Below are 18,832 nucleotides of genomic sequence, written 5' to 3' on the forward strand. Positions count from 1 at the left end.
ATGTAAAATGGTATAGCCACATTGGAAGACATTTTGGCAGTTCTTCAGGAAGTTAATTATAGAATTATCACATGAACTTGCAATCCTACTTCTAGGTATATAACTAGATGAATTAAAAGCATGATTCAAAGAAATATTTGCACACCAAATTTTATTGCACACCAATAATGCTGTTCAGAGCAGCATTACTGCTAAAAGATGGAAGGAACCCAAATGTCCATCAACCAATGAATAGATAATAAAATGGTATACACATATCATGGAATACTACACAGCTGTAAAAAAAGCAATTAAGACCTGATGTATGTGACAACATGAATGAAATATGAGAACATTATGCTGAGTGAAATAAACCAGGCACAAAAGGACAAATTGTATGATCTCACTGATATGAACTAATTATAATAAGAATTTAGAATATGGGTTTACCAGGGGATAGAAAGGAGTAGAGAATGGGGAGTCGATGCTTAATTTGCACAGATTTTCAATTTAGGTTGATTGTGAAGGTTTAGAAATGGATGGTGGTCATATATACCACATTATCGTCAATATAATTAACAGCCCTAAACTATGTTTGTGGAGATGGCTGAAGGGGGAAATTTGGGATTGCGTATGTTACTAGAATGACAAAAGAAAAAAACATGAGACTGTATAACACAGTGAACCCTGCTGTGGATGATGGACTGGGGTTTATGGTTACAAGTATAGGAATGTTCTTTGATGAATTGTAACAAATATACAACACTATTATAAGGTGTTAATAATAGGGTGGTAAATAGAGGAAAATATTGTAATGTATTTAAATAAAAATGTACTAAATAATGTAAATTATGGTCTATCATTAATAGTGCTGTTTTAGAATTCTTTCATCAATTGTAACAAATATGCCACATATATGCAAAGTGTCACTAATAGGAGATATATGGGAACACTGTATTCTTTGCAAGTTTTCTGTAACCTACAACATGTCTAAAAAATAATAAGAATACTACCACTAATATTAATAGGACATATTTCACAAGCCTGTGTATAGCCCTAAAAAAGTATTATCATCAATTGTAAAAAACATTCCCCATCAATTGCAAGGTGTTGGTGGTGTATGGGAATTATGTATCTTGTGCATAATTGTTCTGTGAACCCATAATTTCTCTAATAAAAAAATTTTAACCAAAAGAAAATGTGAATATAATCAGTGCATATTAGGTAGAGATGCTCCAGAGAACAAAAACTATGAAAAACATATAATGAAAATTTTAGAACTTAAAAGTACAACATGTGAGATAAAATATTCACTGGATGAGTTTAACGACAGATTGGAGACTAAAGAAGGGAGGGTTGGTTAACTTGAACTAACAGAAAATTGACTGTAAGCAAACTAAAAAGGGCAGCAGTGACCTGTGGGATGATATTAAGCAATATAATATATGTGATGTTCCAGAAGATAATAAAAAAAAAAAGACTGGAACATGAGACATCTGAAAAAAATACTTGTGAAAATTTTCCCAAATATTTTGAGAATATTCAAGAATTCCAGCCAACTCAAAGTGGAATAAGTACAAATAAAATCATGTCTAGCATCATCTTTAACTTATCGCAGTGTATGGTATACTGAACACCAAAGACAAGAAGACAAGAAATGAAAGTAGCCATAAAAAGTAGACCCCATATGAATGATGGCTGGTATATCACCAGAAACATTAAAGATAAGAAGAGAATGGAATTATATCTCTAAAAGCGCAGAAAGAAAAATAAACTGTCAACCCAGGTGGGTTAAAAGTTAATAGAGAAATTAGGGCGGGCCGCGGTGGCTCAGCGGGCAAAGTGCTTGCCTGCTATGCCGGAGGACCTCGGTTCGATTCCCGGCCCCAGCCCATGTAACAAAAACGGAGAAACAGAATACAATAAAAACAAGAAAATGTTTAAAAATGTTTCCCTTTCTTCCTTCCTTCCTTCCTTCTATCCTTCCTTCCTTCTCTCTGTCTTTCCTTTAAAAAAAAAAAAAAAAAAAAAAAAGTTAATAGAGAAATTAAATGATACACTAAGACATGTTCCATTAACCCAAGAAAAAGCAAGGATGAAATGGGGGGAAAAAAACAGAAAGAAAGCAAGCAAGAAATGTCCAATTATACTGATAATTACACATAGTGAATAAATTAAACCATCCAACTAAAAGATAGCGATCGCCAGAGCAAAACCACCTACATAATGCCCGAGTTACTATTTAAATATAAAGACACAAATAAGTTAAAGTAAGAGGGCAGAAAAAGATATAACATATAAAATGCTGGTATGGCTACATAATCAGAGGTATTAAAAGTGATGAAGAAGAGTATTTTTTAATGATAGAAAGTTCAATTCATCAGAAAGACATGAGAATCCCAATATGCAAAACCAGATGAGACAGCTTCAAAATATATGACCCAACACTACGAGAATTAAAGGGAGAAATGGACAAATCCACAATAGTTTTTGGTGGCTTTAACACCACAAGGTATTAAAAGGGGCTTTCACAAAGGAAATTATTAAACATTTTGTACTCAATGATAATGGAAACAGAGCATACAATCTTGAGAAGGGGAGGAATTAACTATTGAGGGCAGTTTATAGTATCCAAAGCTTACATTAGAAAAGAAGAAGGAATTTACACAATGTGGATGAATCTCAGAAATTGTGTTGAGTGGAAGAAGCCAGACCCAAAAGAGTACATGCTTCATTGTGTCATTTGCATAAAGTTCAAGAATATCCAAAATTGCTCTTTTAACATTAGACACTGGAACAGTGGTTTCAGTGGAGAGTGGAAGAGGGAAGCATGCAAACAGGGCAGAAAGAAACTCTCCTTATCAAGTCAAACTTACCAAGTTTTAAGATCTTTGCATTGTACTGTGGCAGATTTTACAGAAGAAAAAATAAAAGGTAGCACTTATCACAAATGTAATTTAAAACCAGTTTGTGAAATTACGTATCAACAAGGGCTGAAATCTTGGCTCCTTTTTTCTGTTTCATTTAGATCCTCTGACCCCTGTGCTTTGCAGCCCCTTCTTGAATACAAAAGATGCTCAATAAGTATTTGCTGGAAGAATAACAATGAATCAGTGTCGAAGAACAATAAATCCTACCCTCACAGAATTTACCTGCAACTCCACCTGGCTAGCTCCTCTCCGTATTCTATTGTAATCACTTGTTAACACACCTGGTATTAGGGCTTTTCTGGGAGCCAAGGATCACATATCAGTTTGTAGACTTCCCACAGCCTAGAACAGGGCTTAACATGTAGTGAATTCTGAATAAATGTTAAATTAAGTAACGGATAGATACTTATTTGACTATAATTAGGATGGAAAGTAATAAGCATCATAAAAGAGACAAAAATAAAGTGTCAGAATTCAGAAGTGAGAAAGATTGTTGTATGGAAAATAGATAAAATACTTTCAAATTTTCACTTATGACAAGCATATTACAGGTCTTCTGTTTGGGGATATTTCTTGCAGCTGTCTGGAGGTGCACACAGAATTTGCACCCAATCCGCACTCACCTTTGGGCTTTTGCCCCGGAACTCCCAAGCAAGGTGAGGGCTCCTTGTGGCACACTGTACTTTTCTTTCACTGCACTCATCACCATGAAAATTTAATCATTTTTATGTTGTCATCTTAACACCTGTCTTCCTTTTAGTTGGTGAGTTCTGGGGGAACACAGACTATCTCGTTCACAGCCATTTCCACAATACAATGCCTAACACACAGAGTTTATCCATTGCTATTTGCTGAATGAATCACAGCGCACCAGAGAACATGCGATCTTAGAAGTCATCTAGATATTACAAGCATGTCATTTTTGTGGGTAAGTTAAGAGCCCACAGCTGCAGAATTACTTGTTGGAGATCGACGACACGTAAGTGGTCCATTCAGGCTGAGACCTACTAGAATCTACATTTCCAGACTCCCAGGCCAAAGCTCTCTCTGGAATAAGCTGAGGTTCCATCCCCTTCTTCACTCTCATATGACCAGCAGTCAGGGTTATAGGCATAAAGTGTGACCACCCAACAATTACTTAACATAAAATTCAAGTCATGACATTGGCCTTAGGACAAGGTGCTGTGTTCTAGCCAAGGGAACAAAACCCACAACATGTGTTTGCATAGGGTGCGTGTGTGTGTCTACGTGTGTGTGACAACTAAGGAGTGACTTTGATTTTAAAAGGCTTGCACATGAGGATTCCTTGGAAACTATATACACATCAGTTTTGTGGCTAAATAATGGACATATGGCAAGTCCTAACTAGGAAGCATCTAATGTAAAATCTTAAAATGATGAGGACCAACCGTAAACCCCTGCCAAGTTGATAAAAAGAACAAAGAAAAAAGAGATAGTAATAGGTATGCTCTCATCAGCTAAATCAGAAAAAAAAAAAAAAAAGGAACTTTATTTTATCACAAAGAGTGTGAAAATTTTCCTCCTCCTCTTTTCATTTATTTCTCCTACAGATGTGACCCCTATCTTCCTTGTTTATTGGACAAAAGCAAATTAGCTATCTCTATGGAAAACACCATTTCTAACTGGGCGTGGGTCCCCCAGCAACAAGCTCAGTGCCTCGCCCAGACCAGAGCTGAAGGACAAGCACGGATCAGGGCTCAGGGGAAATACACATACTGGTGGGAGCACTCATTTCCTCCACTCCCAAAGTACTTCTACTAAATCCTGCCTTTGCTCTCGTTTATGACAGATGGTCCCAAGCCTCACTTTCCAGCAGAGAAATGCTTTCAGGGAAAAGGACAGCTCTGCTCTGCTGTTTGCTGCTCCATTTTCCTTTCTAATCTCTCCCTAGAAAGGCTTCCTTCTCCCAGTGGATGGTGTTAGATGTTCTGCTCGCCCGCCCCTTCTCTCCTCCCCTGGGTCTCCTTCGGCACAAAGCTTCCTTTGCAACAGACAGCGAGGAGGTGGGGGGATCATAAGTTGTCCCATCTCAGAGATTTCCCACCAGCAGTCTTTGTATCCTTCCACTCCAATTCTCTCACCCCAATTTTGAAATCAGGCCACAGTGTTTGCAAGACAGGAGCTTGCAACTTGGCGATAACTAGGAGGGGACACTGAGGACACAATCTGGTCCTCTCCCCCATCCCCACCATTTCTTTCCACTCTCACATTTCTGTTTTCCCTCTCAATGTCACCAGAGTTTTTAATTTTCCTATAACTTGCCAAACAACAAAGCACAATTATTCTAGAAAACTTCGCAACTGAAAAGCTTCTGCAGGATACACAATTCAAAAACTATAATTCTTTTTTTTTTCCTGCCATGCACCAGCTCTATGCAACTGGCACTTATATGAGGCAGCTTTTAAGAAAATATGTTTGCAGTTCAACGATAAGCAGACTTTTAGTAAACTGTCAAAAGGACTTTCTCGTCTTCCTTGTTGCCAGTGGAAAAACCCAAAAACAGCAAGAGTGGGAAGGCATTCTCTGAGTTACCTTGAATATGTGTAGACCTGTTTTCTAGGAATTCACCAATGGGTAGGACAGCCAGGGCTAGGACCCCTTCCAGAATTAGGTTTTGCCATCAAAATAATAAAGGTGAAACACTAAATAAAATACTCACACATGATCATTAAGTCAAAGTAGTTTTCTTTAAAAAAAAAAAAAGCTTAGTTTTAATCATAATTTTAAATCTTTCATGTGCTTTACAATAAAAACCTATGTAATTCACAGCTCAAAATAAAGGAGATATCATTTAACAAAGTCTACACCAATAAGAACTGAAAAATCACTCTAATGGAAATATCAGGTAATAATGAACTAGTGAAAGCAAGACCATACTTACAGAACTTGCCCAGGGAAGAGCAGATGGCCAAGATCAGAAGCCATAGGAGAAAAGCTAAACCTTTGGAGTGGCTGAGAGGGAATTTAAATAGAAAATAAAATCCTGACAATAACACTTTCTTTGTGTAACTTTTGATAATTCTACTTATAAAAGGAAATTCATCACTTTTAAAGCACATGAATGTTGCAATAACACCAAAACTCCAATTTAAAATGAAAGAAGGGGCAGATCATCATTTCTTTTGTATTTGGAAGACAGAGAGACAAAGACCTACATAACTCAAAATTACACAGTTCAGGAAATTTCACAAAAACATCTCATGTAGGAAAACAGCCTTCCTGAGCTAATAGTGCAGGCCCCGCCTCAGCATTATTTCACAGTGAGCAGGTGGTGGGACGAAATTTTTTGATAAAAACAATCAACTGGCAGGGGTTACTGAGAGGTCAGTGGAACCCAGATTAATGATCGATCAGCTCTAATGGACCATCACAGCAATAAACTCAGAGCCATTGCACAACCTGCTACCCAGTCAAGGCGATGGCACTGAAACCAGAGTCATTGACGGACTTGTGCTTAAATAGCACTGAAGCTTCAGCAGCTTCAAAACCTTCACCTAAGCAGAGACACATCCTTCAATGCACATCCATTTTATCAAGGCCGCTGTTTTACAGGTTTCCACAAAATTGTGCACGGTTTACGTTGACTCAGAGAAGATTTCAGCAAGGTCTAAGATCCAGAAAGTGTAATACTGGTAGATCATTTCAACATCTACTTTTCTATTCAGATTACAACTGCACTCTCCGATATGTCTCCTGTCCTTATACAGAACAGGTGACTGGAGAGGAAGAAAGGACCCCCTTTCCTTGTTCGCAAGAGAACACTTTAACACTGCAGAGACTCGTTTTCTCCTGTTTTTGCTGAGAGAAATGCCGACACTGCATTCATGTTTACTGCCCCAAATTTTGTCAAGGGGAATCAGCCATGTGGCACCAGGATTTTATTGTAAAGCTTCAATAATATGATGGATGTCAGAACATTCTTGGAAGATAACAATGTCTTCAGATGGAGAAAAAAGAACATCGTCTTTAGGTTAGTGGAGCTAAACCATAGGATATATTTCTCCTGCTGAAAGATAATTCCCAAAGAGTAATCATATTCCCTTCCCTGCCCCAGCCCACTCATTGTTATAGAACAACTGATCGCAAGGTAAAATTGACTATATTAACCATAAGTACCAGATTTTTCAAAACAGTCCTGACTTCCAATAATCTTTCTCACTCTCCTGCAAACTCACTCACTCCTATTGACCCAAGGATTCCAAATATTTGGTCCAGAAAATAAAAGCAAGTAAAAGGATATTCTCTTACATAAGCATAGTACAAGGGTCAAAACTGGAAGATTCAACATTGATTAAATAGTATTGTCTTATGCGCAATTCATCTTCAAATCCCACCAATTATCCCTTTGTATCAATCTTTTCTTTTTTTTTTCTTGTTCAGGATCCAGTTCAGTGTTATACATTGCATTTATTTGTCATGTGTCTTTAATCTCTTTTAGTCTGCAATAGATCCTTGATCTTTCTTTGTGTTTCTTGACCTTGTGTTCAGCCAGTTATTAGTTCCTCAATCTGAGGAACAATTTTGCTTTATCAAAATGCTACATATTTTGAGCAAGAATTCCAAGTAAGTGATGTTGCATTCTTCCAAGTCATCAGAGCTCGTGCCACTTGATACCAGTGACCCATTACTGGTTATAGTAACTTTGATCATTTGTTAAGGCAGTATATACAATTTTACCCTTTGTTATTAATAAGTAGTTTGTGGGATGGTACTTTGAGACTGAATGTCTTGTTTTTCATCAAACTTTTACCGACTAGCTTCAGTTTCCATTGATGAATCTTACCTGAATAGATTATAGCCATAATTCTCTAACTCCATCACTATTATATTTATCAGCTGATATTCTAACTCTATGAGCTTTCCTTTCTCATTGATTTATACATTTATCTACCAATCTATCATATGTTGCTTATTTATTATCTACGTGAACTCATGAATTCTTATTTTATTCAATGTTTTAATACAATTTAAGTAGATTTCAGTTGGATCTCTGTCATTTACAAGCAGAATATTCCTGAAAAGGCTTTGGGAACTCCTAAGGAGACAGAGACAGCTTCCCTGGGCAACATATTCAAGAGGTCCTCACAATCTTTACACTTCCAAAGGTGATTCCTGATGCTTCCATTAAATCCCTCTGGCCTACTTCAGGAAGCCCAAACCCTCTGAAGACAAATCGCACTAAAGACAAGGGTGCCAGGAAATGGCCCTTGAGTCTTGGTGAAGCCGCAATGTTGGTGTGGCTGCAGAAGGCAAGGTTCTCCTTGCTAGACTCAGTTTGCTCCTCTGCCCCTTCTCTTGAAGCTTTTCTGAAATAGTTGTGTCAGTTTCTCCACTCCTCTCCCAGCATTACCAATAATCCTCTGTGCTTCTCTGTCTCCCTCTAGAACCTCCTACTCTCTGATACAAGCCTGTTTCTGTTTGCTCCACATATTGGATATTATGCCTGAAAATAATACGTAGAAGGTGGGCTTCAGAATTTCCATTTTCCCCTTCAGACCTATTTTTTATCCTTTCCTACCCAGCTCAGTGAGTCAGGAGGCTGGACAACATCAATTACATCAACAAGCTTCCAGATGAATTCAAAAGGTCAGGAAACAGGAGAGCCATCAAATATCGTCTCCTTACAGCTACACTCCCTGGGTTCTTGCAACTACCCCCACCCCCTGCTCCCTAAGGCCTCGGAGTGCTAAAGGATCCCCACAGTGATCAGCCTTGGAGCACAAGACCACTGCTGGCTTCTCTTACCCATTTCACATTTGAAAACTTTATTAAATTTTCCTCAATAATCCCATTTGACTGGGCATTTTTACCTACAAAACAAAAGACATAGATGGGGGTGATGACAGATGGGTATAATGACAAGAGGTTCTTCTAAAAGAGAAAGAAACAGCCAAAGGCCGCCTTTGGTATTTCCTTTTTTGCTGTGTGCTTAAAGGTTTATGTTTGTTTCTGTCTTTTCCACATGAAGGAAAACATAGCAAGATAAACACCATTTCCTAACTGTGGCTACATTCCACTAAAAGAGATAGGTGCTAGCGAAGCACAGAATTAAGAATTAAGCTTCCTTTGGTCCCTCCATTTTCCTAGCAGTGAAGAAAAGCCACAGAAGTCAAAATGACAATACAGATAAAAGTTCCTTCAGGAGAGACAAAGCAACCGCCAAGTTTTATTCAATTCACTCATTACCTTTTACTATGTTTTCTATATATGTCAACATGAAAATTCTTCTTAACCAGACACAGGTGTGCCATGTGAGATCTACTATAAGAAACTCATTAAATAGATGCTCAAATCCCTAGTCTAAGAATGAGTTAATTTTTAAGTATAATCAGCAGTCAATTCAGTTAGATCCATCACGACATTGCTTTCACCCACTTGTACTTCCAGTTGCAGCCAGGGGGGTGGGATTTGGAAACATTCTGTGGCCTATTGTTCTAGTTTGCTAGCTGCGGGAATGCAACATACCAGAGACGGATTGGCTTTTAATAAAAGGGGATTTATTTTGCTAGTTCTTCAGAGGAAAGGCAGCTAACTTTCCACTGAGTCTTTTTCTTACGTGGAAGGCACAGGATGGTCTCTGCCGGTCTTCTCTCCAGGCCCTTGGGTTCCAACAACTTTCCCCGGGGTTACTTCTTTCTCCATCTCCAAAGGCCTGGGCTGAGCTGCAAGTGCTGAGATGAGGAATGCTGAGCTGCTTAGGCTGTGCTACGTTGTGTTCTCTCATTTAAGCACCAGCCAATTAAGTCAAACCAGTCATTCATTGCAGCAGACACACCTCCTAGCCGACTGCAGATGTAATTAGCAACAGATGAGGTTCAAGTACCATTGGCTTATGTCCGCAGCAACAAGACTAGGTATGCTCACCTGGACAAGTTGACAACTGAATCTAATACACCTATCTTATCAGTTTTCCATCAAGAGCTCTGGTGATTATTGTCAATTTACTGATTTTATTCCCTCCAAATCGGGGAAGAGTTCATCGAAATCTGGTTGTACACATATGAGTAGGTGATATCACCCCTTATAATTGCCATGATGGAGAAAGGGTTGAGGATCAATATCCTGCCTTGTCAAACAAAAAAAGATTATGTATTCAAGCTCTGTATTATCCTCACACAAGCCCAGTTTTCCTCTTCCAGCCACTGAAACTTGATAACCCTCCTTTGGCAGCAAAGACACAGGAGAATTTAACTCAAACTATAATCAGGTACCTACCTGCAAGTCCGCATCAAATTCGTGTTTCAGGTGCGCTTCCTCTGCAGCCTCCACAAGACGCTGAAAAGACAGAAGGCAGTGTTAGATATCAGAGGGGGGCCTGGAACGCGCTGCTACAGTGTGGAGAGAATGACGTTTCTCCCTGTCCAAAGCGACAAATTGTATCATGACATGGTATGTCATGTGACCTGATATCTTTGCCCCCATGAAACTGAAAATAATCACACCAGTGTCAAAATTAAATTTTTAAAAGATTCAGGAAAAGAAAAAACAGCCTACGGTGAAAACAATGCACTTAGGCCTTTGTCATTCATTTATTACTTCTTCCAACAAATATTAATTATTATGTGTGTCTATAAACGCACACATGTTCTGCAACCATTTTAGAACATTTCAAAGACACTGGCCCTTGAGGCTCCAAGTGGACTCCAGATTTGTACATTCCTTAGGTATTGAAGGCCTTTATTCATTCAAGCTTTCTTGAATTGAACTGACTGCAACTCTAAGTGGGCTTTCTCCCTCAATGATTTGGAAAAGAGTACTTAATTTAATTCCCCCAGCCATTCAAGGTCAATTATTTCTGTATCTAGTTCTAATACATAATTATTAAGTGATAGTCATTTGCATTTTATCAATGCATCCATATCATCTTTGACAATTTGTATCCCAATAAGGAAATAATTGATATTAAATCAATAAGCAGCACCCACAAAAATGTAACATGTTATTTTTGTTAGTCAACTAAATTCAACCAATTCATATTCTCATGAAAACAACTTCAAGACATGTTTTCATTTAAAAACAATTAATCAACTATCAAAATCACTTTTGTTTTCATTTGAATTTGGCAACAGTAAGTCATTTCCCACCATGAAATAGAGGCTAGAGGATATTGGGGAAAAGTCTCATTAAGTGAAATAATAAAGCAAAACTTTTAGAGCCAATTTAAACTCACCATTTTTATTCTTCCCATGGTTAGCCTTATACCTTATGCTGCCCTTAACTTGCTTTTTCTTGACATAACACAGATCTGAATAGGTCACATTTCAGAAATGATGACATTTGTATTAATCTCAAAATGGCCACAAACAGATAAAATGTCCCATGGCATAATAATAAATTGAACATGGAAATGAAGATGCTGAAATATATTTGGATAACATTAAACACTAATATAGAGAACTGAAGCCCTGTCTCACCACAGGACACATAAAGAAAGAGGACAGCCAGAGACATATCCACCCACAGATAAGAATCTGAGAGGGATTAGCAAATCTGGTTTCCCACATTCCCTTCAGACGGTCAGAAAGGGGACATCTCCTTCTCTGGACAATTAAAGAATGACCCCAGAGAACATTACAGGGCCAGAGCCAGAAGAGGGCTGTAATTCTAGTCTGATGCTAACCAGCTACAGTTGTAAGATCTTGGGCAAGTCCTTTTCCCTCTTCTGGGCATCAGTTTTCTCCTCCAAAATGCATAGAAAAGTTACCCTAGAGCAGTGGTTCCCAAAGAGTAGCCTCGGATCAGCAGCATCCACTTCACCCATCACAGTCTTGCTGAATCTGAAGCTCTGAGGATGGGCCTAGCAAACTGTTTTAGGAAGGCTCCAAGTGATGATGATGCTTCTAAAGTTTGAAAGCCACTGGCTAAAAACAACACTTAACCCACATCTGACCTCATTCCCGATACCTTGATTAATGAGCCTCACCAACCCTTCAAGATCCTCATTTATCTTCCTAAAATATTTTTATATATGCATTTTTACCGTAAGAATTACTTAACAAGAGAAACATAAAATGGAGGTGAGTAATTTAAAAAGAAAAAGGAGAGACACTATCTATAAAGATTGGATACATTCACCCTACACCTTACTTGGGTCTCAGCCTTTTTTTAATTTTTTAATTTTTTTATTTTTATTTTTTTAAATACCAAAAAACACCAAACAAACGCAAACATTCCTATTTTGATTATTCGGTTCTACATATATAATCAGTAATTCACAATATCATCACATAGTTGCATATTCATCATCATGATCATTTCTTGGAACATCTGCATCTATTCAGAAAAAGAAATAAAATGAAAACAGAAAACAAATTTATACATACCATACCCCTTACCCCTCCCTTTCACTGATCACTAGCATTTCAAACTAAATTTATTTGAACATTTGTTCCCCCTATTATTTATTTTTATTTCATATGTTCTACTCGTCTGTTGACAAGGTAGATAAAAGGAGCATCAAACACAAGGTTTTCACAATCACACAGTCACATTGTGAAAGCTATATCATTATACAATCATCTTCAAGAAACATGGCTACTGGAACTCAGCTCTACATTTTCAGGCAGTTCCCTCCAGCCTCTCCATTACATCTTGAATAACGAGGTGATATCTACTTAATGCACAAGAATAACCTCCAGGATAACCTCTCCCTCTGTTTAGAATATCTCAGCCATTGACACTTTGTCTCATTTTACTCTTCCCCCTTTTGGTCAAGAAGGTTTTCTCAATCCCTTGATGCTGAGTCTCAACTCATTCTAGGATTTCTGTCCCACATTGCCAAGGTCCACACCCCTGGGAGGCATGTCACACGTAGACAGGGGGAGGGTGGTGAGTTTGGTTATTGTGTTGGCTGGAGAGAGAGGCCACATCTGAGCAACAAAAGAGGTTCTCTTGGGGTGACTGTTAGGCCTAATTTTAAGTAGGCTTAACCTATCCTTTGTGGGGTTAAGTTTCATATGAACAAACCCCAAGACTGGGCACTCAGCCTATAGCTTTGGTTGAACACACTGCTTGTGAGAATATTCTCAACTTGGGGAAGTTGAATTTTCCCCCATTCTCACCATTCGCTGAAGGGAACCTTGCAAATACTTTTTTATTCTCTGTTCAAATCATTCTGGGATTTATCGGGGCATCACTCTCGACAAACCAACAAAATCTCATATCCTATTCAAGGTTCCATGTACTTATGGTGTTCAGTTAAGCTGTCTACACAAGTTATATTAGGAAATGTGCTAGTCAAAAGATAAATTTTGTACCAAATAAACATTTTTTACTTTAAATCTCACACATAAGTTGAAATTTTAAAATATTAATTACCATCTATTTTCAGCACCCTGCAGTAATGACATTCCTTTGTTCTTCCTCATGCAAAAACATTTTAAAATTTGTATATTTAGTCACTATCATTATACACTCTAGGTATTCCTAGATTATACCATCTCAGTCTTTATCGTCTATCTTTCTTTCTGATTTCATTTGTACCCCCAGCCCTTCTCCCTCTATCATTCTCACATTCAGCTTTAATCAGTGTTCTAACATAACTGTATTACAGTTAGGTAGTATTGTGCTGTCCATTTCTGAGTTTTTACATTGAGTCCCTTTGGGTAATTGCCAGCTGAAGGGCACAATCTGTATCCCTTCAGCTCCAATTACCCAATATCTTACCCTATTTCTATCTACTGATGGTCTCTGTTACCAACGAAATTCTCCAAGTTTATTCACTAATGCAGTTCATATCAGTGAAGGTCTCAGCCTTTTTGGAATCATCCTAGTCACTGAAGCTTGTCAGGTTTCCAGGGTCACATGATATAATTTGCAAATCTATGTGGACACTGACAGATGAGTGACAGCCAGTGATATAAGCAATGTGTTTCTCTGAACTTATTCAGTTATTCTTTGTAATACATTTAAAATGCATGTATCATAAAATTGGTTACAAATTGAGCATCATAGAGTATATACAAAATCATGAATTTCTGAGCCTTTATGTTATCAAAAAGCCATGCATTTGAGCATTTATTTATTCAAATTCATAAGTTATTTTTTCAATGGTGTCTAAGGACTCTGAGAACCCAGAGAAGAAATGTTAACAAAATGTCCAAAAGATCAGGACAAAATAAAATTTCTTGATGACCAAGACAGGTAACACTGGGGAAAGTAAGGGATTAGAAATGAAAAAGGCAATAAAGCAGTGAGACCAACAAATAAAGAACAAGACGAAAATAACAGGTAAGTTAAAATTATCATAAAAAAGCAAAGCATGAAATGCATTTCATATATAGCATTTTATGTATACATGCATATTATGTATGTCTATATATTATTATACATATTCATATTATATAGAATGAATTATATTTCAACCACAAACACTGCAATACAAGGTACAGGGCACCGGATGGTAAAGCAGTGCAAACAATGCAGTGATACTCTACCAAGTACCACGATGAGCCAGAACACAGTGCTGTGTGCTACAAGTCCATGAGAACCTGACACTAAGGGCCAGTTTCTATGTTCATTTTCAAATTAAATTTGCCACATGCTTTTGTGAGTTTGCTTTTAAACTTGCTTTACCTCATGCATTTTCTTGTTTCCATGAAGGTATTTTCCCATGATGATCACTACAAAGCTTTAGGAAGGTATGATTAAAAAAAAAAAAACAGGTCATCCTACTACACATAATAATTGTTTCATCTGAAGCAAATAAATACTTTGGAAGAAGGCTCTGACAGGATGAACCTTCATCGAATTAGCCATGAGGTTACCCCTACGTGCCCACTGCACTGATGTCAGTGAGAGACAGACCTACATACCCGGAAAATTTCATGGGAAAGCCCCCAAAGCGGGCTCAGCTCTTGCACACCATGGTAAGGACACACAGCATAGCCCATCAAGTTTCGTGTAATGTGCAGAAAGAACAAAGGATAGCTGAACTTTCTCCCATTTAAAAAGGCAAATGAGTTAGCAGGAGTATTGTGTAAGAAGGAAACCATGTACCATAAATTTACCTAAAACAAATCCTGGAGACAGAAATTCCTACCGTTAATAAAATAAAAAATAAATGAAGTATTATTTAAGAAAGTCAACGAACTTCAAATTCTGATGCTTGCCAGTAGAAATAACAGTCTATACTGTCTCTTTCCTCGGCACATGTCTTTATCACCTAACTCAAATGAAGCATGTTTAAACAATAAATTTAATTATCACTCACAGGTAAGAAAATTCCATTTGACTTTGCTAATTATTAAATTATTATATAAGGAACCACCGCAGGGCCTGGGGGAAACTGTTGTTCTATTTTACTTATTAGAAAGGCAGTGTGCTTTTAATAAGAATAAGTTAATTTTCTCTAATACGAATTCCCTTTTTGGATCTGCAAATAGGATTATAGAATTGTGAATATGCCTTTTAATTAAAACTGAACACTGGAAATAAAGCTTTGAGACAGGGATCTGTTTTGCTACAGATTCTTCCCCCCTGTAATGACAAAGCATGTCTTTACTCAATAAAAATGATACTAATATACTGGAATATATACATCCTGGCTTTTGAACAAAGTCCCTACAAGTTTAAAGGCTGTAATTCATGAGGTGACAAACATTTCACTGACTTTCTATATTTCAAAATAACTCTTCCATTTTACTGAAATAAATCCAAACAAGAGCTACCTTCATAAATAAGAAATGCTAGAAGCCACGGACCATGGACAGTATTTACAGCAGTGGTAAAGGCAAAGCTGCCGAGGGGCATAGTGGAGATATTAAAGCCATTTCATTTAAAATCACATCTTATTTCTTGTTACAGTGACCCCATGTATATCCATATCACACTGCAGAAGGAACAGTAGCCATTTCCTCTCCCACAATACTTATATCAAGGCTAGGGTTAAAGACATCTGAGAGGTCAAACTTTCTTCATGGCCCAGAAGGAGGGATATATGACACCAAGTCAAAGTAAAAATTGAATCGGAAGAAGAAAATGATTCTTTTTTTGGTTCTGTTTGCTTTACTTTATTTTTGCTTATGGTCATTTGGGCTTGTATAGGGGCGAAAAGAAGGAAAGAAATGCGTGGTGAGAGGTGGGAAAGATAATAGAAAAATGTAATTATGCAACCATACTTACTACTGAACTCCTGCTGATTCTATCAGAATGAACAAATTGTGTACAAATGAAAAGTTATTTTTAAAAAATAAAAATTCCTAAAATAAGGCAGAGGAGGGTGAAATTGTGGAATAAAGGCCTTAAAGCAAAACAGAAATATAAATATTGTATGGAATAGTAAAGACAAAGAGCTATTTTTATTTCTTATATTAAAGCCAAAAAGCTTTACCTTGTAAAATATTTTATAATGGGATGTTGGATTTAGCAAAGATTTCAAAGCACTTAATATAGTTAGTGGCTTTCATTTAATGTTTTGTAATAATACACTCAAGACTCATACCAAGACGTTTAATTGCCATTTTGCTAAAATGCATACATAATTTTTTTTCCTGAAAAATAGGTTTAAACCCAGCTGGAGTTACTCTAAAGAAAATCTATAATCATTAACATGGATTTGGTTTGCACTGATGATTAACTTGGAGCTAGCTATTAAATTGTCATTAATACCATAGTCAGAGATCAGTTTTCCTTCAAATCAGCAGGAAAAGCGACCAAGTAATCAATGAGTAGTAATAATTACTGAGACAACCACACCCTCTATGGCATGGTTCACCTGCTTCTTACACCACATTCAGTGGCTTTTTTTTTTTCATATTTTTATCAACATATCTTCACACATATACGTTTCACACGTTATACAATCAATGGCTCATGACATCATCACATAGTTGTGTATTCATCATCATAATCGTCTTTAGAACATTTGCATCACCTCCAGAAAAAGAAATAAAAGAAAAAACTCATAAATCCCATACCCATTACTCCTCCCTCTCATTGACTCACAGTATTTCAATCTACCCAATTTATTTTATCCTTTGTCCTCCCTATTATTTATTTATTTTTAGCCATGTTTTTCTACTCATCTGTCCACACCCTGGATAAAAGGAGCTTCAGACACGAGGTTTCCACAATCACATGGTCACATTGTAAAAGCTATTATCATTATGCAATTGTCTTCAAGAATCGAGGCTACTGGAGCACTGCTCTACAGTTTCAGGTACTTCCCTCCAGCTACTTCAATACACCATCAACTATAGAATGCATAACAGTAGCCTCCAGGGTAACCTTTTGAGTCTCTGAAATCTCTCAGCCACTGAAATTTAGTTTTGTCTCATTTCTCTTTTCCCCCTTTTGGTCAAGAAGGCTTTCTCAAGCCTATGATGCTGGGTCCTGACTCATCCTGGGGGTTCTATCCCATGTTACCAAGGAGATTTGCAACCTTGGGAGTCATGTCCCATGGAAGCGGGGTGGGAGGGGTGGGGGTGGACAGTGAATTCACCAGCTGAGTTGGCTTAGAGAGAGAGGAACTGGCTCAGAGAGAGAGGAGTGGCTTTCTTTTTAAGAACTAGAGTGTGATGGAAAAAGAGTTATACCTTTTGCAGATTAGTCTTTACGTGGGGTCTAATGTTAACCTGCACTGGGTTATATGGCAGGGCTTGAGCTCAAGACGCTGACATTCTACAGAGGTGATGACAGACCATGCCTAGGTCCTCTCCAAAGTCACATATTTCAAACTGAATCTATTCTAGAAGTAACAATGAAAAATCTCCACACTCATTGGGGCTGTTAGCCTATCAAAAGATGCCTCTGGAGAAGTGAACAAAATGAGATTGATTTATTCCGAGGACTAATTTCAAATACTCCTCTCTTGTACCAGGGTCAGAAACCACCAGATTAAGAACCATAACCATTAAATTGAGAAAAGAAAGTTCAGATATTCAAATTTACATTTTCGTTCCTTCTGGTATTGAATTCCCTTCCCTTCTGTTCTCAGAATAAGGTATGTATTGCTCTGTGACAATGCAGATTCATCTTTGCTTTAACCCTTGCTGCTTCTGAACTGGGAGCAATTAGACATCTATTTCCCAAAATGTGAGACTAGTACCACTAGTGATCCGTAAAACAATATATGGTGGTTTATTCCATACGGGTCCCTGGACCAGATAAGTCCTCAAATGCAGAAGGACCAGCTCTTAGGAACATCAACTATCCCATCCCTGTATTCCATATGAGCAACAGCCCCTTCAAGATGAAACAGTCAGAGTGGGCATAGCCCAAATATTCCTAAAGATTGGGAGAAAGATCAAAAGTGATGGTGGAGTTATACAGAGAAGATAGGGTTTAACAAATGAGTAGGATTGCTGAATCATTTCTTTGAGTCCCCAGTATCTCAGAGCAGCTAGAAGTAAAAACCTAAACTGCAGAATTGTAACCCATACCACACTTTGAAATCTGTTCTACAACTAATTGTTGCGATGTGCTTTGAAATTTATTGTTTTGTATATATGTTATTTTTCACAAAAAAGAAAAAATATCGATTGTGATGATAAATGCACAGCTATATGATGATACTGTGAATCACTGACTATATACCTTGGGTGATTACATGGTATGTGAATATATAATATATAACAAAAAATTTAAAAAAAACAAGCAGGAACAATGTATGGTGGTTTACAGAAGGTGAATGATACACACAAGGAAATCTGCTCTTTCAGTATAAAGTGATAAGTTCTTTGGTTGGGGAAACAAGAGGACCAAAGAATCTGGCCTAAAGGCCAAGGAATCTTCCTAGAAGTGGCATTTAAGTTGAGTCCGAAAAGCAAAGAGATGGTAGTCATGGGAAGGAGAGGTGCCGAAAAGGGGACATTTCATACAAAGTATTGGAAAAAAGAAAATGTTCTAAAAACAGTAATTATTTCAGAATGGCTAGAGCTCAGAGACCTACCCAGAGGCCCCAT

General features: G+C 37.5%; 1 protein-coding gene across 1 annotated transcript in view; it reads right to left on the reverse strand.

Annotated features, from left to right (window-relative positions):
• Positions 1-18,832, reverse strand: part of CACNA2D3 (calcium voltage-gated channel auxiliary subunit alpha2delta 3) — a 987,429-nt gene that overhangs the window by 685,141 nt on the left and 283,456 nt on the right. The window contains exon 4 of the mRNA XM_077128978.1: positions 10,146-10,205. Within this exon, the coding sequence (XP_076985093.1) occupies positions 10,146-10,205 (60 nt within the window). The remainder of the gene's footprint in view (positions 1-10,145; positions 10,206-18,832) is intronic.

This window comes from Tamandua tetradactyla, chromosome 15 (assembly GCF_023851605.1).
Source record: "Tamandua tetradactyla isolate mTamTet1 chromosome 15, mTamTet1.pri, whole genome shotgun sequence".
NCBI lineage: Eukaryota > Metazoa > Chordata > Mammalia > Pilosa > Myrmecophagidae > Tamandua > Tamandua tetradactyla.